Raw genomic sequence first — 23,504 nt, 5'->3', positions numbered from 1 at the left:
TGGCTCACGTGTCTTGGTCTCCTTGTTTGCTTCCCAGTGACATCCCAGACCCTCATGGACGCTGCCAGCCCAGCTCTGGAAAACTGTTCAGTGATTGTCCAGGAGGTGGGGAGGGGAGTGCTGCGTGGAGAGTATAGGTCCCAGGTTTTCTGTTTTGGGTCAGTTTAGTGTCCATTTGAGGAGACTGGCCTTCCCACTGTGTGGCCTTCCTGTGAGAAACGGCAAGGAGGGGACAGCTTGGCCAGTTGTGGCAGGCACCCTGAGGGCAGAGTCCTTGGGCCTCGCAGGGTCTCGTGGCCTCCCAGCGCCGTGCAAGTGGCATTTGCCTGAGGACAGCACCCATCAGTAGTGGTCCTGAAGCAGTTCACAGTGTGAAAAAATGGTGAGGCCGAGCACCGGGTGCTGGAGGCCCCCGGAGCAGACCCTCTCCCCTGGTTACTGCAGAGAACCACGGGGGTTGTGGGGAGATACACTCGTCCCCAGGGCCGAGTGAACCGTCCGTCCATTCCTTCCTCTGCTGCAGATGAGTGAGAGCGAGACTCTCATCAGTATGGTGAACCGCATGGTGGAGAGCTCCTCCCCCAGGGCCCAACTCTTCATGCAAGTAAGGCCTCTGCCTGCTGCCGGCATGGTCCTGTCAATGCCATCTCAGCTGCTTGTGCATGGTTGGGTCACCCCGTGTGAGATGAGGCCCCGCTTCACCCAACCCATTCATCTGCCTGGCCTCATCTCCCCGACACAGATGCTGCCCAGTCTTCTCCCCAGCCACTTCCCTTCTTCATGTTCATGGATAAACCCGAGGTGTATTTCCCGAACCATCAAAACAGCCAGCAGCAACATCTCATGCATGCTGAGGATTACAAACCTGCTTTTGAATGCCCAGGATGCCCAGTTCATATTTGCTGTTGTTCTTGGCAGATATTCCCGGGGCTGGGGCATGAAGGGAGGGTGTCGAGTGTTTGTGAAATGTGTTACGAGGACTGCTGTGTTGTCAAGACAAGGCAGCATTAACTGGATCTCCTGATGCTTTTGGAATCGTGCCAGTCCTGGCTTAGAGTGGGCTCTGTGATTGGTGCGTTCAGTTTACGGGGACAGCAGTTCTCCGGGTTTCTGGTTGCTTATCCCTGCCATGCTCTCATGCACTGTCCCTACAAACTACCCAGGAGTCACTGGTGTTCTCATGATGGCCTCCACCAGGGCCAGGAGACACAGGTCACGTGGCCGGCAAAGTTCTAACCTCTCCAGAATCAGCCACGGACTATCAGGATGAAGTCTAGACTGTACCATCACAGACTTCCCAGCCACAGGACGTAGAATTAGCTGAGCCCCTCCCCGCTGGCACAGAAGCATCAGGCGTGATGGGCAGTGGTCTCTGGCAGAAATGAAGCAGGATTGTGATGCCAGCTTTCCCATTCACCTAGCCTCATCTGCCCCTGTTGCAGTAACCGCCCTCATGTTCCTGCAGGTCCCTGCATACCCAGAGGTGTTCCGGGATGGCCTCCACACCTTCAAGTTAAACGAGCAAGACACGGATGTAAGGCAGCTGTCCCTGCTCCTCAGGCCACGACATAATCATGTTGTCCTCTTCATCTTTGCTTTCCCCTTATGGGTCTTTTTCTCCATCCTCCCCCTCCCTCTGCTGGTGGCGTTTCATACATTTGACTCCTGTCCTCTCATCAGGACCACAAACACAGCATCCCATCTGCTTCCCCCTCCTTCCCCTTCTCTTCTTGGACATCACACTGCCTCACCTCCCACTTTGGACCTGGGCTTCCCTACCAAGCTGTGGACCCCTCTACATCAGTGGGATTTGCTTAGGGCCAAGACTTCAGCTTTGTTAGATGGTAAATCAGTCAGTCCACCCTGTGCCAGCCTTTGTTAGACATTGTGAGATACTAAAGAGAGTATGGCTTGCTTCTGCCCTCAAGGAGCTTCATTCTGTGGGAGGCTCCAGGTAGTGCCAGATGGCAACATCCGATTCATTGACTGAACACGGCCAATGAGTGAGTCAAGGACAAAACAGGTAGCCAACAGAGAGGCCTTGAGGTGAAAAGCCCCAAAGGGCAAGGTTTGGCTCAGTAGAAAGAGGTCTGAGGGGAGACATGAGTTAGAGAGAAAAAGACTGCTCAGAACTGAGTGGGCTCTGCCTCCTCACTACCACTGATCGGGCTTCGCCAGCAGACCCAGGCAGAGGCCAGGAGGGAGGTTCAGGCAAGGACCTGCTAAGAGGGACCCCCATCAGCTGTCCTGATGCTACAACCCTTTCATATTACAGTTCCTCATGTTGTGGGGACCCCCAACTATAAAATTATTTTGTTCCTACTTCGTAACTGTAATTTTGATATTGTTAAGAATTGTAATATAAATATCTGATATGCAACCCCCGTGGGGGTCATGACCCACACGTTGAGAACCACTGCCTTAGAGGAAGAGAACTCAGAATCTCAGGATAAGAGATACTGGGGCCCTTTTAAGACTACTTGTTCCCATACCCTGTCTGTCCCCTACCTGAGCCAAAGATGTGAGGCCATACTGTCTTCTCAGGCTTCTGGGCACCATACCCCGACAGTAGGTTAGGAATGCACTTGACTCCTCACTTCCTCCGGTTAGAGAATTAGCGTATCTTGTTTCCTAAGATGGAGAGATCCATCATGCTCTTTCCAGAGCCTCCGAGGTGATGGTGAAGGCCCAGGGTCCTTGGCTGGGAAAAGTGGCGGTATCCAGAGGCCAGGTCCTGCCAACCCAATTCCCAAGACCCCGTGAAACCATGCCCTTCATCCCCTCCTTTCTCCCCTCTGGACCCTTAGAAGCTGCTGGGCAAGCTGTGTGAGCAGAACAAGGTGGTGAGGGAGCAGGACCGGCTGGTGCAGCAGTTGCGTGCAGAGAAGGTGAGAGTCTGGGATGTTTTGGAGATGGGGCTGGCATGGGGATGGTGTGAGATGCCATCTCTGTCCTTCCAAAGCACGAGAGACCTTTTTTTTTTTTGAGACAGGGTTTCTCTGTGCAGTTTTGGAGCCTTTCCTGGAACTCACTTGGTAGCTCAGGCTGGCCTCGAACTCACAGAGATCTGCCTACCTCTGCCTCCCTAGCACTGGGATTAAAGGTGTGTGCTAGCACCGCCCAGCGAGAGCTTTTTCCTCATTAAACTTCTTATCTCCAAGGGACAGTAGCCAGGATGAGGATAACCTCTCCTGAGCTGCCTGACGGAACTGCTAGGGCCTCAGGCATCTAGAGAGGGTCACAGGGGCAGCTCACGCCATCCCCGTCTTTCTTTAGGAGAGCCTGGAAAGTGCCTTGATGGGGACCCACCAGGAGCTGGAGATGTTTGGAAGCCAGCCTGCCTACCCCGAGAAGCTGCTGCACAAGAAGGAGTCTCTACAGAACCAGCTCATCAACATCCGGGTGGAGCTGTCACAGGCGACCACGGTAAGGGGCCCAGGAGCAGGGGCTGTGGCCCGGGAGCAGGGGCTATGGCCATCAACATCCCCTTCTCGACCTCCCCTTTGTGCCGCCCTGACGCGACCGGCTCCGAGACAGTAAGAGCAGAGTGCTGCAGAGGCACTCCTGCTGCAGGGGCATGCACAAACAGCGAGCTTGCCCACCTGTTCATTCCAAAGTGTCTCCACCCAGAGAGCAAGCTCGTTTCCCCACAGGCTGCGTGTGCACCAGGGTTCCTGTGAGGCAGTGACAGCTGAGGGTTACTGAGTTCCTTGGTTTATCTAACCCATATGCTGCCCACTCTGCCCTCTGCCTTGGGGAAGCAGGGCACTGGCTGGCTGGCTGTTGCCCTGCCAGGAGGACAAGGGCAGATCCTTCAGCACGGCTTGTTCCAATCACAGTGGCCCAGGAAAGCACAGCCCAGAGGAGAAGGAAGTGTCTCGAAGGGGAGAGAACCAGTGTAGCCAGATGTTTCTTCAGTCCCACCTGGACCGGCGGTCCCATGGCCGCTTTTAAAATAATCACTCAGAGGCTTAATATTAATTACGAACTGTACGGCCTATTGCTTCTTGCTTGTATAACTTAACTCAACCCATTACCATTAACCTGTGTATCATCCCGTGTTTCGTGGCTTTACCTGTGTCCCATTACATATTGTTCCTTGGACAGCAGGTTGGCGTCTCCCTGACTCCACCCTTCTTCTTTCTATATCTCTGCTTGGATTTTGCACCTGCCTCTAAGCTGCCTTGCCATAGGCCAAAGCAGCTTTATTTATTATCCAACGGGAGCCACACATATTCACAGCATATGGAAAGACATCCCACAGCACACATTGAGGAAGGGTTTTCTGATTCACAGTTTGAAGGAACACACCTGCCGTGGTGGGGAGGGTATGGTGGGCAGGAGTGCAGGGCAGCTGGTCACTTGCACCCACATTCAGGAAGCAGAGATGGATTGGGGTGCTCAGCTCGCCATGCCCTTTATAGTCAATCCTGGTCCCAAGCCTGTGTGACGGCGCCACATACATCATCCCTACACAGTTACTCCTCCCAGGAAACACCTTCCCAGGCACACCCAGAGGTGTGTGTCCATGGTGATTTTAAATCCAGTCCAGATGAACTATTGGTAATTTGGTAATCCTCTCCCCCTGCAGGCTCTGACCAACAGCACAGTGGTGTATGAGAACCTCGAGTCTGAGGTCTCTGCCCTACATGAAGACCTCTGGGAACAGCTCAACTTGGACATCCAGGTGAAAGCGGGGGGAGCCCTAAGCTTGGTGGGGGGAGAGGGGCAAGATGTGCTCTGCCTCTTCCCTTGTCCTTTGTGGCAAAGGAGAACAAAGTGGTTCCTTTCTTGATTCAGCCATTTCATGTAAGACAAGGAGCTGGTCCTGAGATGGACAGGGAGAGAGAGAGAGAGAGAGAGAGAGAGAGAGAGAGAGAGAGAGAGAGAGGGAGAGAGAGAGAGAGGGAGAGGAGAGAGACACAGAGAGAGAAGGAAGAACAGATTGACTCGGGCCACTGAAGGCTATACTTTTAGGCTGAAGACAACATGAGACTATTCGCCTCAACTCACAGGGGCTGGAGCTAATGAGGCAAGAGACTCAGGTTAGAGGCCGGATATTCTGTGGCTGAAAGGATTTAAAAACAGATATGTGGATATAAATACCTCCCAAGACACTGAAAAGGCTGGCAGTGCCGGAGCCATCTCTGTGGCCTTAGGAGCAGCAGAGCTTCTCTCCCGGGGCTTGGAGGACCGGGTAGATGTTGGAGGCTTCTGGTTTATGTTATTTTTTCCCCTGTCTTTTGTCTGATCAAACCCTGCCTCTTCTCTACATTGTTTTGCAAGCTCTGTTCCTCAGATACAGTTAACACCCTGATTTTCTCCTGATGACAAAATTCACCTCCCTACCTTATGCTGGGTAAAGTGGGGACCCAGAGGACCCAGATACTGCTACCACATCCCAAGGTCCCACTGCTCTTTAAATGCACACATTTTAGGAGGGAGGAGGGCCGTGGGCAAGAGCAGCAACTCCTGACTCAGAAAGACCCATCCTTAGACCCTGGCTCTGCGGCTTCCTCGGGGGATGGCCCTGGACACAGTCTCCTCTCTCCTCTCCGAAGTAGGAACCACGGCCTCTCGGTACCTTGGTGAGGAGTCCTGCAGCCGGGATGAGTTTGCACACACAAAGCATTAGGAGTGGCGCCTGGTACCGAGGCACACAGAATAAGTGGTAGCTGTTAAATTTCAGAATGTGAGCTGTAGTAGAATGTAGCTCATGGCTAGGCTGTTGGAATGTGGGGAAAAAAAAGACAAAAACCCACTGGAAAGTCTTGCCCCGTGGAAAACAGGAAATGTCCCCTGGTCCCCCATGGGGGTTCAGCAGGGGTTCCTCATTCTTGCTTCTGAGGCCTTGGCTTTTGTGGGGACACAATTTTATATTAGCTAAAGAGGCAGAGACTCCCCATAAGAAAGATGTGTATGCAGGAACACAGGGATTCCAAACCCTCCTGATCAGAGGGGTCCAGGCCGAGGGCAGGGCAGGCACATCCTGAGTCACTCTTTGGCTCTTTCAGAATGAGGTGCTCAGTCGGCAAATTCAGAAGGAGATCTGGAGGATCCAAGATGTGATGGAAGGGCTGAGGAAGAACAACCCGTCCCGGGGTACGGACACAGCCAAGCACAGAGGTAGTAGGCACCTCCATCCCTGGACTCTTGTCGCATCCCAGCCCACTCTCGCTAAAGGACCCATGCGTGACCTTAGAGCTGTCCCTGAGCCCAGGGCTCTGACACTTCAGAGGCTGCGGTGTCAACCTCGGTGCTGTGTCCGCTGCCTCGAGGACCTCTTAGTAGCCAGCCTGTGACCCAACACCTGCGGGCGTCTCCCCTGCCTCCTCCACCCCCTGTCCCCATGTGCACACCCCGCCACAGCGCCCTCCACTCTTTACCCCTCTCTTCTGTTTCTCAGGAGGACTCGGCCCCTCAACCACCTATAGCTCCAACAGCCCAGCCAGCCCTCTCAGCTCTGCCAGCCTTACCAGTCCCCTGAGCCCCTTTTCAATGGTGTCTGGTTCTCAGGGATCTCCAACCAAGCCAGGGTCCAGCGAGGTAAGCTGGGGAAACAGTACAGGGTCGATGGGGGCAGGAAGGCCAGATCCTGACCACCGGGAAGGGCACACAGTCCCTCCACCTCTTCCCCAGGGGCCCCATCCTAGTGTTTGGGTTCACAGTATCTAGGAACTGTTCTTCCAACTGTTTTATGAGCTTTCCTTGGGATTTCCGTTGCACCCACTGCCGTCTCCACCTGTCATCTAAATTTAGCTGCCTCACAAGGAAGTCTTCCTGAGACCCAAGATGACTTCCAAAGATTCCCCTCTACTTGGTGGGAATTTAAATCAGGAGTGTCCTGAGGTGAGGGTGGTTGAGGGTCAGCACAGGGAGCTGTTTGCTAGTCAGTCAGTCAGTCAGCGTTCGTAGGATGGAAAGAAGCTCTTTGGATGGTACCCAGGCAGGCCCCCGAGGCCCTTTGTTCGGAGAGCCAGCATCCAGTAGGGACCAATTTATAGTAGGCTATAATAACCTATAGGAGATGTGGGTGGAGTATCAGTAATGAGTCACGTGGTTCAGACTATAAAGACTCCGGTACTCCAAAGAAGAGGGGAGTGGAGCTTAAATGGGACCATGGGGTGTCTGGATAGGGAGAGGCCGAATGGAGTATAGGCAAGAGAGGGAGTGGCCGAGATACAGAATGGGAAAGTCCTGGCGTGATGGGGAGATACAGAATGGGAAAGTCCTGGCGTGATGGGGAGGCAGTGCTGAGGGGGCTTTGGGAAAGTGGGGAGAGATGTGGAGAGGTGGGCAGGAGGGATCAGTTGAGGAGGGTCTACAGGCCAGGCAGAGGGCTGCCAGTGGGTGTGGAGCTCTGCCAGGCCGGGGTTGGGGTGCGGTGCCCAGGCCTGGGCTGTGCTTCATAGGATGAGACTATCTGGCTCCTGCTAACCCTGTCTTCTGCTCTCACAGTGGCTGCTCTCCTTCCTCCTAATGCTCTGGCTTCTCTCTGCCTCAGGAACCTGGCCCACCTCGGCCGCCCCTCCCCAAAGCCTACGTCCCCTTGGACTCTCCTCCCACGGTCCCTCCACTCCCTAGTGAGAGCCGCTTCTGGCCATACCCCAACTCCCCTTCCTGGCATCACAGTGGCGAGACAGCCAGGGGTCAGGTACCCAGCATCCTGGGGTTTGGGAGGGTGGGACGGTGCGGTATGGGACAAAGACCCGGGGAGGGGCAGTGTAGGGCACTGGGCTTGTTTTCCCACGAATTTCCGCAAAGCTCTATTTCTCCTGAGCCCTTGGGTAACAGTCTCACAGGTCATCTTCCCTTTTGCTTCCTGTGGACAATGGAAAGCAAATTACAATCCTCCCCAATCCTGGCTCACGAGCATCTGATGGCTGTGGGTGCAGAGCCCTACCACCATGATTAAACCAAAGGATATGGAATGATACCTTCCCTGGTGCCATCCCAGGCCCTTCCTGTCCCTTGCCCACCTCAGACCCCCATCCTCTCATGTTCTCACTGCCTCTGTCTTGTTCTCGCTGGGTCTCATGAGCCTCTAGTCTGTAAGGAAGGACACAGGCCCTCATCTTCCCTGTGGGCTTCTCACCTGGGTCCTTAGTCAGGACAAAGAGGTGGATAATGAGACTTGGACTTGGTTGTATGTTGTTGGGAGACCCATGGTCTATCCAGACTCCATTATATGTAGTTTGTGTAGCTGAGGCCTTGCCAGCAAGAGAGGCAGAATAGTTGGCATTGCCTGTAGTTGGTACACCAAGAAATGGACAAGACTTGCCTATTGCCCAGGCTTCTGGCTGGGTGATTGCTATGGTTTCAGATTCTAGCCTTATTTCTTATTTTCTGAATTTTCAGTGAGGCTTAGACTCTTTGACTGTACAATAGGAAGGGGTTGCACAGAGGCTGTCTGCGGCCTCGTGGCTCTGTAAACCCACAAGCCAATGCCCTTTACACGTCCCCGGAACCCTGGTGTTAAGGTCCAGCCACCTGGTTCTTTTTGCCTAGTCTGCACAAATCCCGGCAGGATCCTCAGAGACTCTAGGATTTGTGGCCCCCTATGGTGGCTCCTCCTATGATCCAGAGCCCACAGACAGTCTGTGCTTCTTCAAGCTTTCCAAGACACCTGGGTTGGGCAAGGACCTCTCTGATTAGCCTAAAATGAAACCCTTCTTGGCTCTCATTCCTGAGAGAACACAGTCTGTGACACATAGGGAAGAGCCATCCTTGCCCACTACGAACCAGCTAGCACCCATGCAATTTCCCTGCCCTCTGAATCTTAGAGGATTTGAAGGAAAGCATTAAGGAGGCCTGACCTAGCATTCACCCTAACATCAGCCATCTTTTCATCCCTCCTTCCCAGCCCCAAACAGGCTATGAGCCAAACAAGAAAGAGCCCGGCCAGACATCACCCCTGGATACCCCCAGAGACATCAGCCTTGTGCCCACCAGGCAAGAGGTGGAGGCAGAGAAGCAGACAGCCCTCAACAAAGGTATGTTTCAGCCCACACTTGCCTAAGTAAGGCGAAGGTACTCCCCCATACTGAAGGAGGATGCTCACCCACCCTCAGCTTCAGTGGAGAGAGCAACCAGACCTCTCCCCAAGAAGCAGGTGCTCTAGCCCCTGCTTCCCACAAGGCCCTCTGTCTGCTCTGTCTCACTGTAGTTGGCATCGTGCCCCCTCGGACAAAATCTCCTGCTGAGGAGGAGATGACTCCATCAGCAGTAATGAGAAGGACTTCCAATGGCCTCACCAATGGTCTCTCCTCACGGGTAAGTGCATGCCTGCAGGCTCTGAGGGCTGGTGCCCAGTGGTCGTGACCTCTTAGGACCCAGAGCTAGGGAGGGAGGTAGAACATGTGGGAGGAAGAATGGTCCTTCATAGACATGTCAAGGGTCAAGGAAGAGGAGCATGGTAAATACATGAGCGTGTTTCACATTGTCATAGCATGCTGTGGGCAGGATAGGATGTAGCAGGGAGAACAGAGGCCAGAGTGCAGTGTGCTGTTAGCTCCCTAGGGCTCCTGGAAATTAACACATCACCACACATACCTAGTGGCTTAAAACAACACAACTTTATGCTTCCTGTTTGGAGGCCAGAAGTCCAAAGTCAGGGCGCCACCAGTGTTGGCTCCTTTGGAAAGCTGAGAGACTGTGTCCCAGGCCTCTCCTGGTGAACAGTGTTTCCCCACCGGGCTTGGTATCCATCAGATCACCCTGACATCGCCTTCCCTGTATGTTCTCTCCTTTTCTTTCTTTCTTTCTTTCTTTCTTTCTTTCTTTCTTTCTTTCTTTCTTTCTTTCTTTCTTTTCTTTCTTTCTTTTTTTTTTCTTTTTTTAGTTTTTCGAAACAGGGTTTCTCTGTGTAGCTTTGCGCCTTTCCTGGAACTCACTCTGTAGCCCAGGCTGGCCTCGAACTCACAGAGATTTGCCTGGCTCTGCCTCCCGAGTGCTGGGATTAAAGGCATGCGCCACCACTGCCTGGCCCCTCTCCCTTTCTTAAAGGGACATTCCTCATTGGATTTGGGGTCCCTAAATTCATGATGACCTCATCTTCAGATTCTTAATTACAATTGTAGAAACCTGTTTCCAAAAAGGGGCATAGTATTGGGCCTAAGGGGCTATGGTTCAGACATATCTTTTTGGGATCACATTCAACAACTATAGTGCCAAATTTCATGCCATTCCACTTGAAAAGGTACTCCTTCTATTCCAGGAACCCCAAAATCTCAATCATGACATCATTAACCTTAATACTAAAATCTCATCTAACTATTATTGGCTCAGAAGTCCCACATCTCCAGCCAGGCACGGTGACTCATGCCTATACCCCCAGGATTTGAGAGGCTGAGGATACACAGTGAATTCTAGGCCAGCCTAGATCACAGAATGAGATCCTGTCTCAAGAAACAAAGACAGACAGGATTGGAGAGAGGGCTCAGGGGGTAAAGTTCTTGCTTTGCAAGCATGAGAACCTGAGCTCAGATCCCCAATATCCATGTGAAAGTCAGGCCTGACCTGAAGGCCACCTTTGGGGGTGTAAAGACAGGCATAGCCAGGGAACTCACTACTAGCCAGTCTAGCCAAAACAGTGAGCTCCGGGTTCAGGGAGAGACCCTGTCTCAAAAAGCAAGGTGAGGAGCAGTAGAGGAAGCTGGAATCAGTCTCCAGCCTCTACACATGCATGCACAAGTGAGTGCATCCTCACACAAATGTGTGCACACATGCACCCCCACCCCACACGAAGGTAAGTCCCATAACTCATCATCAGAATCATGTCTAGCAGGTGTGCATGGGACTCTAGATTGTGTTTGTTATGCTAATCTTTTTTAAGAATTTATTTACTTTTTCACTCTGTGTGTGTGTGTGTGTGTGTGTGTGTGTGTGTGTGTGTGTGTACCATGATACATGTGTGGAGATCAGAGGACAGCTTTTAGGAATCAGTTCTTGTTAGGCAGAGTCTCTCTCTGTTGCTGGCCTGTGAACTTCCAGGTGATTCCCCTGTGTCTGACTCGATTTCAGGGTAGTAGTGCTGGAGTTACAGGTGACTGCCACCACATCCAGCTTTTTACATGGGCTCCAGGGATCGAACTTGGGTCATTGCACAACCTGGCATTCTCACCTGCTGAGCTAGCTTTCTGGCCCCAAGATAATCATTCTTGTCCCAAAGGAGAATTAGAAGGAATAAAAGGATCTCCAACCTCAAGCAAGTTGTTATTTGCCAATGCTGAGATCAAACCTCAGAGCACTGTGCATGCTGGCCAAATGCTGTACCTCTGAGCTCTAGCCTTGGATCCTAGGGCCTGAGGAGAGTCTTTTGGGGCTCACTGCCCTGCCTGTGGGTAGGTGAAGGCTCCACTAGCCTTGGTGCCAGACTGGTCTTTCCATAGCCAGGGCTTTTCTCTCAGGGTCAGCCTGCCTTTTCTGGAGGGAGTAGCTGGCATTTGTAGCCAAGAAGCTCTGTTAGCCAATTTCTTGCCTATATCATGCCCCAAAATTGGATAGCTTTTTCTCCACATCCTCATTTTATCTACAAACTGGCAGAGTTGGTTCTGATAGCATTCTCAAAAGCACATGTGGCCCTGCTGGATTTAAAGGGATCCATGCTGTCCATTGTGAGGCCTATTCAAAGCCTTCTTAGGTGGCCCATCACTATTTCTGGCTCCTGAGATGCTTGATGAGCTTATCAGAATAATTTTGAAGTCCCCGTTTCCACCAATGAAACCTATGATTTTTTTCCTCATTATTCACCTTAAAATTCTCCCGGCCTCTCCACATTTCTTGATTCTGAAGTCTCTTCTGCTCTGCTAAGTATTTCTTAGCACCCCATTTCCTAGTATCCCAGTCTTTATAAGCTTCCCGGGGCTCCTGAAACAAATCACCATGTCCTACATAGCTGCAAACAACAGAAATCTGTTCTTCGTTTGTGTGTGGATCCAGAATGAAGGTGCTGCCAGGGTTGGTTGTCGCTGCTGCTGGCGCTGAGGGAGAATCTGTCCAGCCTCCCTCCTACGTGCAGATCCAGCTAATCAGACTTGGTGTTTGTTTGCATGTAGATGAATCATTCTAGCCTCCGACTCCATCTTCATCACCCTCTTTCTGCTCCGTGTTGTCATCTTTTCTGCCTTTTACAAGGACAGTTGCTATTGGATCCAAGTTAGCTTTGATTCAGGATGACCTCAGGTTTCCAAATAAAATCACCTTTGCAGGCACCAGGGCCCGGAATAAATTTAACATGTTTTTCTGGAACCATTGTTCAGCCCTCTATGGGCAGGCTACCTACAGAAGGAATATTTGGGGCACTTGGAGCGATGGGCGACCTGGTGGGGCGGGGAGCACCTGGCCGAGCCTTGTTTCCTCCTTACAGCAAGAGCGCCCCAAGAGTGCTGTGTTCTCTGGAGAGGGTAAGGTGAAGATGAGCGTGGAGGAGCAGATGGACCGGATGCGGCGGCATCAGAGCGGCTCCATGAAGGAAAAGAGGAGGAGCCTACAGCTCCCAGCCAGCCCAGCTCCTGAACCTAGCACCCGGCCTGCCTACAAAGTGGTAATGTCCTCCCAGCTGCCCACAGGCCTGAGTCTGCCATCTGTCCATACTGCTGCTCTCTGCCCATGGCCAGCCTGGGCCAGGGAGCTTGAAGGAGAGACGAAGCAGAACGTAGCAGGGCTCCTGGGATACCCCCCTGCATAGAATTCCTTCAGCCCGTGTTTCTGCTTTATGTCTAATGAAAAGTAATGACCCCCCCCCAAAAAAAAGGCTGATGAATGTTTTTGCTGAAATGAAGTATTCAAAAATTTATGTAGTGTTCAAGAGTACTTGCTGCTCTTACAGAGGACTGGAGTTCAGTTCCTTGTACTCACATCGGATGGTTCACAGCTGCCTCCTTCTAATTAAGGAGATCCAAAGCCCTCTTCTGGCCTCAGCAGGCACCCACAAACATATATGTACATGTGCTTATACACATATGCACACACACGTACACGTGTGCGCGCGCGCACACACACACACACAATTAAAAAGCAGAAAGTCAATTGGGTAGGGAATAGTGCAAAATCCATCATGTAGAAAGGGCCATCGCTCTCATGTGATTCTGGGCACATTCTGCATCGTGAGCACTGGCCTGGGTACCCCGAGGACAGCCATAGTGGCTCCCTGAGCAGGTGCTGTTCACGGAGCCATCTATATTCCTTCATTTAACCCATCAGTGACAGCAGTGATCTCAAATGTGTCACCCCTGTTTTATAGATAGGGAGATCAAGTCAAGAGAAACAAAGAGCGTGCTGGGTCTCACAGCTCTAAGTGCAGAGGTGGGTGTAGCCAAGGCAGCTGCTTAACTTTTCTCTACAGTAAGTTTCAGAAATAGACAAGAAGTTGGATGCAAATCCTACCTTCATACAGTTTTGCTCAAGTCCATAGTTCAGAACTTCCACAGCTTGAGACTATTAGAAGTCAATATGGAGCCGGGCAGTGGTGGTGCACGTTTTTAATCCCAGCACTCGGGAGGCAGAGCCAGGCGGATCTCTGTGAGTTCGAGGCCAGTCTGGCCTACAGAGCGAGTTCCAGGACAGGCTCCAAAGCTACACAGAGAAGCCCTGTCTAGGAAAAAAACCAAACCAACCAAACAAACAAAGAAATCAATGTGGAACACACTGCTTTTACTGCCCAAGGTGTAAGGACAGGAGTGAGTACTGACAGGAGAGATTAATGAGGTTGTGCCTCTGGGCCTTGCTGTGGGCAGGTGTCGGGAACAGAGAGGAAGGAGGTGGCTGTGCAGCCAGGCCAGTGGGAGCCTGACCAAGGATGCTGGTCAGGGGCAAGGATACAGGAATAGAAAGACCTGCCTGGAGGGAGACATGGGTAGAAGAGATGTAGTCATGACAGTGCTATTCCCCCAGGTGCGCCGTCACCGCAGCATCCACGAAGTGGACATCTCCAACCTGGAGGCAGCCCTGAGGGCCGAGGAACCTGGGGGCCAGGCCTATGAGACACCACGGGAGGAAATTGCCCGGCTCCGCAAAATGGAGCTGGAGCCTCAGCACTATCATGTGGACATCAGTAAGGAGGTGAGTAGATTCAGGATGGGGCTGAGGGAGGGTGATGGCCAGGGAGGGGATGTAGGTGGTGACCTCAGGCCCTCCGCAGCTCTCCACTCCAGACAAAGTCCTCATTCCTGAACGGTACATTGACCTGGAACCAGACACTCCCTTGAGTCCCGAGGAGTTGAAGGAGAAGCAGAAGAAAGTGGAGAGGATCAAGACGCTCATTGCCAAGTCCAGGTGATAGGCCTAGACAAGCCTGCACTCCACTGCCCTCCCTGCTCCTAAGTTCCTAGGCTGCTAGATGTCTTGGTGGCTGGCACCTTGCCTCCCCGGGGAAGAGAAAATAGAAGCAGTGGCCAAGGGCAGCAGACTATATCCAGGCTTCTGGCAGAAATGAGGATGCTGCCTCTGGGCCCCAGAAAGACCTGCTGGGCTTGTGCACAAAAATGGAGGATGCCTCAGCTCATCCTCCCTCCCTTCAAGACTGCCCCACATGTTCACTTGAACTTTTGAAAATTCATTTGAAAACATTGAGGGCAGGGATCCCAACAGTCTTGCCAGGGTCTCCCTCGCTCCTAGGGACAGCCTTGCTGGGCACCAGAGGCTGCATACTCAAAGGCCCCTGGCCCTCCCCGCCAACCTCAGCTGCAGACCACCCCAAGCCAATTGGACCATGCTGTCCCCTCCCTCCATGTCTGTGTGTCTGTGCCTCTTCAGTATGCAGAACGTGGTGCCCATCGGCGAGGGGGACTCTGTGGACGTGCCCCAGGACTCAGAGAGCCAGCTGCAGGAGCAGGAGAAGCGGATTGAAATCTCCTGTGCCCTGGCGACCGAGGCCTCCCGCAGGGGCCGCATGCTGTCTGGTGAGAGGGGCTGGGCCTCGCTCTGCCAGGGACGCCAGCTGACCAGGTGTAGGGGAGGAAGTGCAGTGTGCCAGGGGGGCAGGCTCAGAGAGATGCCAGGTCATAGTGAGCATTCACTAAGCCACTGGGTTTGTGCCAGGCTCAGTACAGAGGGGCCAGAGTGTCTGACCTCCAGGGGCTCAGCTCTCATTGATGCTCACAGTCAGAGGCCGCAGGGAACTCAGAGCCACCTGCCCCTGGAAAAGCACGGAGAAGAGAAGTGGATGGAGCGTCCTTGGGAAGCATAGGTGTGTTTGCTCCCAGGGTGAGAAGGCCAGGTGTTCAGGTTTCCTTCTGATTTTCTTCCTTGCTATGTGCAAGCAACCATGGAAAGGTGACAGATGACAAAACATCTGAGGACTTGAGAGCCATTCCCAAATCCACTAAGAGGAGATGAGGAAAGTGACCTCACACCCGACCCAAGAGTCCCACTTAGATGTCACAGTGTTGAGGTCACAGGGATTAACATCCACAGGCTAGAGTAGCATCCCGGAAGAGGGGAATGCAGCCAGCCTTTGAATAAAGGGGAGTCTGTAGGAGTGGGAAGACAGGTAAAGCAGTAGTTAGCTCATCCCCGCATAGTAGGAACATTTAATTTTGTTTTGTTTTTGAGACAGGGTCTGGCTATATAGCCCAGCCTGGCCTGGAACCCTCCATCTTCCTGCTTAGGCCCCTGCGTGCTGGGATTATTGGTGTACACCACCATGGCCACCAGTGAACTTTGGTGACCACAGTTAGGAGGAATGACATGAAATCAGTCATGGCTGAAAGGTGACCAGTAGGAATGAGAGAGGCCAGGTCACAGGCCACAGTTACGGCTGTCCTGACGAGGCAGGAGGGCCGTGGAAGGGATGGTGCTTTGTATTGGTGACAGACGGCATTCCGAGCCTCCATTTCCTCGCTGGCAAAATTCAAAACGCCTACCTTCAGTTCAGACAGCGCAAGGGTCAGAAGCAGCTGAGGGCAGCCCCTTGCTCAGTGCTGGGGTTCGAGTGCCATAACAATGGCGGTGCTGGGATGCCAGGATGCTGGTAGACCTATTTGAATCAGTAAGCGCTGGAGCCGCAGTGAAGAACCCTAACTCTCTACAGGCACATTGCAACCAGAGGGTTGTAAGTCACAACCAAGAAGACATCAGTTAACCCTCGAGAACCTGCTGTCATTTAGGGAATGATGAGCTTCAGGATGAAGGGCTGGGAGCGCACTGTAGGCTGCAGGGCTCCTGGGACAGGCTCTGCACGGGCTGGCGCGGGAGTCAGGAGGGACCGTCTCCTTTCCTGCAGCTAAGGCAGCCGGACCAGTTTGGCAGTGGCCAGGGAGGCCTTCTGTGGCTTCTCCACTTTAGTTACTAGTGGGACTTGAACCTAAACTGAACTTGAACCAAAATTCCACATGCTTTGAGCAAAAAGGCACTTCCTATTTCAAGAGGGCAGCACACCCAATGCTTAGAAACTCCCCTCAGGCCTGCCACGCACCTGGCTTTCTCCACTGTTACCCAACAGTCCAGGTTTCATGAAAACAAACCTTAGGGCCTATCAAATTTTTCCTGACGACGCTTGGGCTTACATTTTCAGGGTCTGTGTGCTGAAAGCAAATGGTCGCTGTGCTTCTGCCAAAACCCCCAACAATTCAGAAAATGGCTATGGTAGGCCCAGACCTCAGACCTCGCCCACTGACCCTGCTATCATTGGCCCGTGGCCCAGAGGCCCCAGAGCAAGACTGGTCCTGGGCACATGCAGTGTGGGCGTAGGTTCATACCCAGGCCACGAGGAGGGAGAACATCTGGGCATAGGTCCCAAGAACAGCAGGCATGGCGGCTAGAGCTAAAAGGGTGTGTGTGCCGTGGACAACATAATCAGTGAGGAGTACTCTGTCTTGTCTGTCTACCTGGCTGCTACCTGCTGATTCAGTGTGAATCACATGAGAAGATGCGGCATTTCTGAATCTGTGTACCTGGCGCAGATGTTATGTACGGCGTCTGTATCTGGTAATGTTTGCAGATGTGTTTCTGTGCGTTCAGATGATTGGTATGTAGGTAGAAGGGATGTTCGAAGGCAAATATAGGAACACATGTGTGTGTGTGTGTGTGTGTGTGTGTGTGTGTGTGTGTGTGTGTGTGTGCAGCATGTGGGTGGAGACGATATCTACAAATGTGCATATTTATGTGTGACTGGCTTTATGTGTGTCGGGAGTGCTGAGGCCTATCCCATATGGTGTGCACAGTGTACACTCAGTAGCACTGTGAACAAGTCTGTGTGCAAGGTGAGAGATGGATGCACTCATAAATGTATGGGGCTACTCATGCATGCAGACGTTCATACAGATTGTAGGACCACACCTGTCCAATATGTACTTGCTACACATTTGAAGTTAACTTGCTTCAGTGGCTATAATCTTACTATATACTTAGCACGTCTGTTTCCTTAAAGGGAGCACATTCACATAACCACCGTTTTCTTCCTCAGTTACTGCTCTCAATATCCTTGTGCTCCTGACTTCTGTTGAAGGCATTTCCTCGAGGAGCTGTAAACCCTCTGTGTGGCTCTCTCTGTAACTAAGTGTGATCTCTGTAACTTACATGTTATCTCTACTTTTCATAAAAGGGGTTCTCTTCACTTGTCCTTCTTAGAGTTACACAGGGGCTTTCAACTCCCCTCCTTCTCCCCCATTTCCAATCTGTGGGTCAGAACACAGATAGGTCAAGACCTATTAGAATTGTGAATAACAATGCCTGGACTCCACAGGACTCTGCCTGTCAGTTGCAAGAGCCTCATTAGGCAGATGTTATAACATCTGTTTGGCTTCCCAGGGAGGGAGTCTTCTTGCCTGCTTGCTGGGTTTTTGACTGAGTCTGAACATAGCCCATAAGTCACCCCCCTCCTCTGGTGATATGGACATGCACATGAATGTGTTGGAAAGCATTTGTGAGTGGTTTTGCCTATGATGTGACAAGGATGCCGGGTCATATGGAAACACTGAGGCTTGGAAGTGCGCAAACACATATTTAAGTTGTGTAAAATGAGTGTAACTGTGTGATGCTTTCAGAATCCCAGGCACAAATGGCATTATGTGAGGTAGACATGATCTCACATCCACCTGAGCAACCTGGGCTACGAACACACAGGGGACATGCCCATAGCAATAATAGGAGCCTCACGGGCCCTGTGTTCCACAGAAGTCAGAGAAGGTGATGCCTGGGTGGGGAGCCAGGACGAGGAAGTTTAGTGTCACGTCTTGGAAATACAGAGTGACTCATGGCTGAGGTCTGGTTCTTCTCTGAGCCCAAGCGAGGACCTTCTGCCATCCTCTGCCTTGGCTACCCTGAGGATGTGCGAGCGTCTAGTGGCCACTTAGAGGACCCTCCATGTTGTTGTCTTTGTTGTCCCCCTTTGCTGTTCTTCCCATGAAAGAATGATGATAGGGTAAAATCTCATCAGTTCAAAGGTCAACGCTTTAAAGTTCAAAGTGATTTTTCACGAGCAGACTGAAGGTTCTCTGCTGGGTTGGTCAGAGCGGCGTCTCTCGTGACCGTGGATGTTGCATCCGAGCCCTTGATCACACCAAAGTTGACAGATCAGGAAGCCATGTTCTTTGGAAATGATTATCAAGCTGGCTGTCCTACTATGAAGTGGGGACCCGACGCTGTGGACTGGTGTGATTTTACTGCACTGTTCATCCTTATCATGAGGGAAGCTGCCATAGATGGTGTGAAGTGACTCCCCTTCATTCTGTCCTGCACCGAGGTGGAATATGACTCTCCCAAGTGTGGATGGGAAGGGAGTCTTTGTCCCAGAGTGGGGTTCAGCCTCATGCACCATCACACCCTGGTTCTTAGCAGAGCCTGGGTTTGTCCAGGTCTCCTCCGGGGCACCCTGGGGATAAAGACGGCTTTGCCTCTGCTTGAGCAAGCTCCCTCTCTCTGCTTGCCTCCCTGCCTTGCTCCCTGCCCAGGGAGTGGCCTCGCTTGCTCTGGGTGCCCAGTCTCCTCCCCAGTACCCTTGGTCCTCTATTCACCGCCCTGTTCATTTCTGTTTCCAGTGCAATGTGCCACCCCAAGCCCTCCCACCTCCCCTGCTTCCCCGACTCCACCAGTCAACCCCCTCTCTGAACGCCCACGGGGCGCCGACGGCAGCCATACCATGCGGGTCTGAGCTCTGACGTAAGCACTTTTCTACTGTATTTCATGCACCCCCCTGGGGGGGGGGGCGTCCCTCACCCCCATTGAGTCATCTACACCCTTCTCATCGCTTCTCCCCACCCCGGTACCCCGTGCTCAGTGTCCCCCTCCATTTGTCCGCTTCAGCCACTGATGTCTCTGAGCAGGACTGGCTGCAGGTGGCTGGCCATGCTGCTGCTTAGATATGACGATGCCAATGACTCTGCTTCTGTGCAAGCAGAAGGGAATGGCGCAGAGTCCACACCTGTCTGCTGCTCGGGAAAGTATTTCCCTGGCCCCTGCCTCTGCTCCTGCCACCCTAGACTTCCCGTCTGCTCACCAGCTTCCATCTCTTGAGATCCATGGCAGTCCTGCCACAGAACCCTAAGAAGCCCCTAGAAGCGGTGTCCCCACCCCCAGACTCTAATGTAGCCGAGGGTGGTGCTAGAGTCTAGCTTTGCTCCTCCCTCCCCGGCCAAATGTAGTTTGTGTTAGGAATGGGAAAGAGCCCGTCTTCTTCCCCTCCTTTCCGCTCTCTCCAGGGTGGGGAAGGGATGGCTCCTCAGCTCTTTGTAATGAAGCTTCCTGCGCCCTAGAGAAGCTGCCTGTCCCAGTAGCCCAGTGTTCTCTTCTTACCCGCTTCTCTTTTTTCTAGTGCAAGCCCTGGCTGAGGCCAATGCTGTGAAGCTCCACAGAGCCACCTTCTGATAGCACATCCGGGACTCTGGCTCCTCATCCTGGCCTCCTGCCCTTGCACCCACCATGGGAATGCCCCAGGGAGCCAGGCTGGGGGCCAGGCTTGCTTCAGAAAGGAGCATGGATGCCTTGAAATCCACATCTGCTGCCCAAGCCTGCACTGTCATGCCATAGTTCTAAGGCAAGACCTGGGATGGCAAGGCCAACGTGTCATCCTCTCTGATGCCCCGTCACAGGGAGTTCAAGTGCAGTTCCGGATGATATTGTGAGGCCCTCTTGCACCATAACCTGATGGAGAGCGTGTCCTGGAGGGGAGCAGGCCCTCAGCTATGGGTGAGAACTGGAAGTGAGGACAAGACAGACTGTCTACCCCTTGGAACACACAGCACAGTGAGAGGCCAGCTCTTGCCATGGGCTTCCCCTCTTCAGTCCCAGCTGCCTCAGCGATGCCCAAGGCTTTGACACAGTGATGCTGATGGGTTTCCCTGGAGACCAGCTGCCCTGCTTGAGCCAAAGAGAAGATGATGAGCGCCAGGAGGTGGCCCCTGGGTTCCTGGAGGGGTCAGGTGTGGTGTGGATAGAGGACAGCAGGTCTGCGCAGTGTCTGAGGGCAAGTTGGAAGTGGGAGCAGACAGAAGAGGAGAGAGGCTTGGAGACCGAAGTGGGGGAAAGCCAGATGCTTTCCACAAGCAATGGGGATGTAAGGAAGGAGGGGAAATGGGAAGGGAGAGTAGGAATGTCTTCCCTAGAGTGGAGCCTTACGTTAGTGCCAAGCAGAGGGCCTTGACTGTACCTCTGTACTTTCACATCTTCCTCAGGAGCAGGTGACCCAGGAGGACTTGCCAGGCACACGTCAGCCCCAGCTGAGGTGCTTGGTAGGAAGGTGTGGAAGAGGGGGATGTTAGGGTGAGACAGCCTGGGAGATGGTCCATCTGTGTTGAAGCCTGCTGTTTGTCTCTCTCCTAGGGTCATGGGCGGAGAGGACTGTCTTACTGTCTGTCTATCTGTTGTCTGTCTGTCAGCCTTGGGGCCTTACCTAGCCAGTTTCTTGACCCATTCAAACCCAGAGAGTACTGTGGGATGGCTGAGGGTGAGCTTTGGGAGGAGGGAATGGGGATTTAAATGTGAGGCCAGGCTCTGGGTCCTTACTCATCTCAAGCATCCAGAGCAGGACCGGAGGCTGGGCTTTCTTATAACCCAGCTACCCTGGGAGGATAGGACAGGGAGAGACGGGAACAGAGTATAGTCTTTCTCGATTCCACCTACCTTGAGTGGATGTAGCCATAGAGCAGTGAAGGAGGGCCAGCTGCAGACACCAGTCTCCAGGCCTGCCCTGCCAGACTTGCTGCCCAAAGACTTCAGCCTGAGCATCAGTGGTCCCAAGATATAACTGCATCATCTCCTGTCCATTCATCGCTGCTCCTTCATGGTTGGGACAGTTACTAGTTTATGTGCAAGTAAAGACGACGGTTCATTTCACAAATACTAGTCAAGCACTTTGTGTGTACCAAGTACTGGTGTTCTAGGTGCTTAGGAGATTGTCTTGCTTCTGAGGGACTCTGGATCAGAGGATTCCACCCATATGCACCCTGTCAGGCCTGGAGAGTGCTCCTCGGTGACATTCCCTATCCACACAGCCCAAGCACCCAAAACCTGCCCTTTTTTCCTTAAAGACTGGTAGGTGGGAGTAGCTCCCAGATTAGCTCTCTCCCCATACCCTCTTCCACAAGACACAGAGTTTTTAGGGCTTTCTTGTCTTTGTCTCTCCTTTAAAAAAAAAAAAAAAAAAAAAAGTGGTATTTTTAGAAATACACATAAAATACCAAGAAACGTCTGGGCCTCTTCCACTGTTCATCCCATATTTCATAAAGCTGGCTCTTTATGTTGCTTTACATGCCTTAATATATGTTTTATGGAAGTGATCATGTCATAGATACCCATGTAATATATATATATATACATCTATATCTATTTGTCTGGATGTCAGTCCTTTCTCAACTCCTGCCCAGGCCTGTTTTCCGTCCACGCCATTCTTTGCATGTTGAAACTACGCCCCCTGCCTTTTGATCCAAAGAAGGAGAAAGGAAAGATTTATTTTAAGGCAGACCTATTTTGTGCTTTTGCTTAAGAACAGATCTATTTTCAAAATGTGCAATGTCTGAAAGGGATTGGTGACGTGTGAGGAGACCAAGGTGGCTGTCCCTAGTCTGGGTCTATGCCCTCCCTCTGCCCCATTGGCTTCCTTCCCTTTACCCAGTCATTGTAAAGAGCTGGTCCCCAGGCTCATCCCAGATACATCCTGCGGGAGCAGGACATTTCTTTGAAAGTCCTCGGCTAAGAATTTGACTTCACTGTCAACTTTGTAAGGCAGCCCAAGGGTTGTCAGGCATATGGGTCTCCTAAAGGAAATGTTTACGACTGCAGACATGCAGTCCTCACACAGGCCCCTGGACTGCCTCCCCTCATCTCTCTGTGAGAAAAGGCCAGCAGGTTGCTGGCAGCATATGCTAGCCAGTTTGAAGGATATCAGTCACAAGGTGAAGCCCAGAGAAAGTGGCTTGGGATCCTCTGTGTTCTTTGGTGAATACTATGAGTTCCCAGGCCTCTCACACACTTTCTCTGGAGCCCACTCTGTGCCACACTGGTTTCCCTCTAGGACTTTCCTTTCTGGGAGTCATTATGGCACATTGGTCTAGCATCCAGCCCCATTCTTGGCTGGGGAGGGCCCCACAGCCAATGTCACACCTCACTCTTTCCCAAGAAGAAAGGCTCCGTGTTTTGACAGGCTGTGGGCTTGAGTTCTGGCCTGTGCTAGCTCAGCCTTCCAAACTTGCTTCCTGACAGGTGAAGTGAGCAAAGAGGTTCTAGCCTTGCAAGGGTTTGGGCAGGATGGAGACCTCACCCCAGATCTAAAATGATGTGTTTGGGAATTTTCCGGCACTTCTGGCCAGCCTTTCCTACCGGATCTCCAACTCTGGCATTTCTTGGCCCTCTTCCCAGCCTCAAGTCTCTTGCTATGAATGAGCAGGGCCCAGATATAAGCCTAGGGCTAGGCAACCCTTCTGGGGAAAGTCCTGGCTGCCCACATAGGGCCTTCCCAATTCATGCGTTACCTCCACCACCAAAAACCAAGAGGCTGCTATCAAATACTGCTACTGTCACTTTAAGGGCCTCTGAGGGAGCAAGCTTGCAAGCAGCAGGTCTGCTCTCCTGCCTTTATGAAAGGCATGTTCTTGGAGGCAGGGCTACTACTGCAAGATGGAATCCTTTCCTTCCCCATTAGGCACCCTCCTCCTGGCAGCTCTTAAAACTAAGGAAAAATACTATATATAAATATAAATATATATATACATATCTATTTATGCATATATTTGGGGCCAATTTGATTTGCTAGTGTTAGACAATAAACCATACAAGGACATTTATGATCTCAGTGTCTTTATTAAGTATGAAAGTGACCTTAGACAAAGTTAAGGTTAGATGAACAGTGTCTCTGTTGGGACCACACGACCGTAGCCTCTCCTGAGCATTTGTCTAGCCGATCATTGTCCCCTGGAGAAGGGGCGCCTGGCTGAGGTAGGTAAGAGCTTGCTCCCTCCTGTCGGTGGCAATTTTACTAGATTAGGTACTCAAGAACCCCAATGAGCTGTGCATTTGTATCCTGCAAGTTTGTATAAACCAATACCGGAAATAAAACGACTGGTTTGTACCTA

General features: G+C 52.1%; 1 protein-coding gene across 13 annotated transcripts in view; it reads left to right on the top strand.

Moving 5' to 3' along the window:
• Plekha6 (pleckstrin homology domain containing A6) overlaps positions 1 to 23,504 on the top strand; it is a 141,843-nt gene extending 118,339 nt beyond the window's left edge. For 7 of the 13 annotated variants that reach the window (XM_036202349.1, XM_036202355.1, XM_036202351.1 and 4 more), the window contains 16 exons: positions 524 to 604; positions 1,466 to 1,534; positions 2,808 to 2,888; positions 3,277 to 3,426; positions 4,592 to 4,687; positions 6,015 to 6,126; positions 6,407 to 6,546; positions 7,505 to 7,654; positions 8,864 to 8,993; positions 9,167 to 9,273; positions 12,368 to 12,544; positions 13,894 to 14,061; positions 14,141 to 14,274; positions 14,755 to 14,900; positions 18,978 to 19,098; positions 19,751 to 19,814. In XM_036202349.1, the coding sequence (XP_036058242.1) occupies positions 524 to 604; positions 1,466 to 1,534; positions 2,808 to 2,888; positions 3,277 to 3,426; positions 4,592 to 4,687; positions 6,015 to 6,126; positions 6,407 to 6,546; positions 7,505 to 7,654; positions 8,864 to 8,993; positions 9,167 to 9,273; positions 12,368 to 12,544; positions 13,894 to 14,061; positions 14,141 to 14,274; positions 14,755 to 14,900; positions 18,978 to 19,090 (1,854 nt within the window). In that variant the 3' untranslated portion in view covers positions 19,091 to 19,098; positions 19,751 to 19,814. The other 6 variants (XM_036202358.1, XM_036202357.1, XM_036202352.1 and 3 more) reach the window with 5 other exon arrangements.

Source organism: Onychomys torridus, chromosome 11 (genome assembly GCF_903995425.1).
Source record: "Onychomys torridus chromosome 11, mOncTor1.1, whole genome shotgun sequence".
NCBI classification, from domain to species: domain Eukaryota; kingdom Metazoa; phylum Chordata; class Mammalia; order Rodentia; family Cricetidae; genus Onychomys; species Onychomys torridus.
This window is presented reverse-complemented; position numbering and strand designations above follow the sequence as displayed.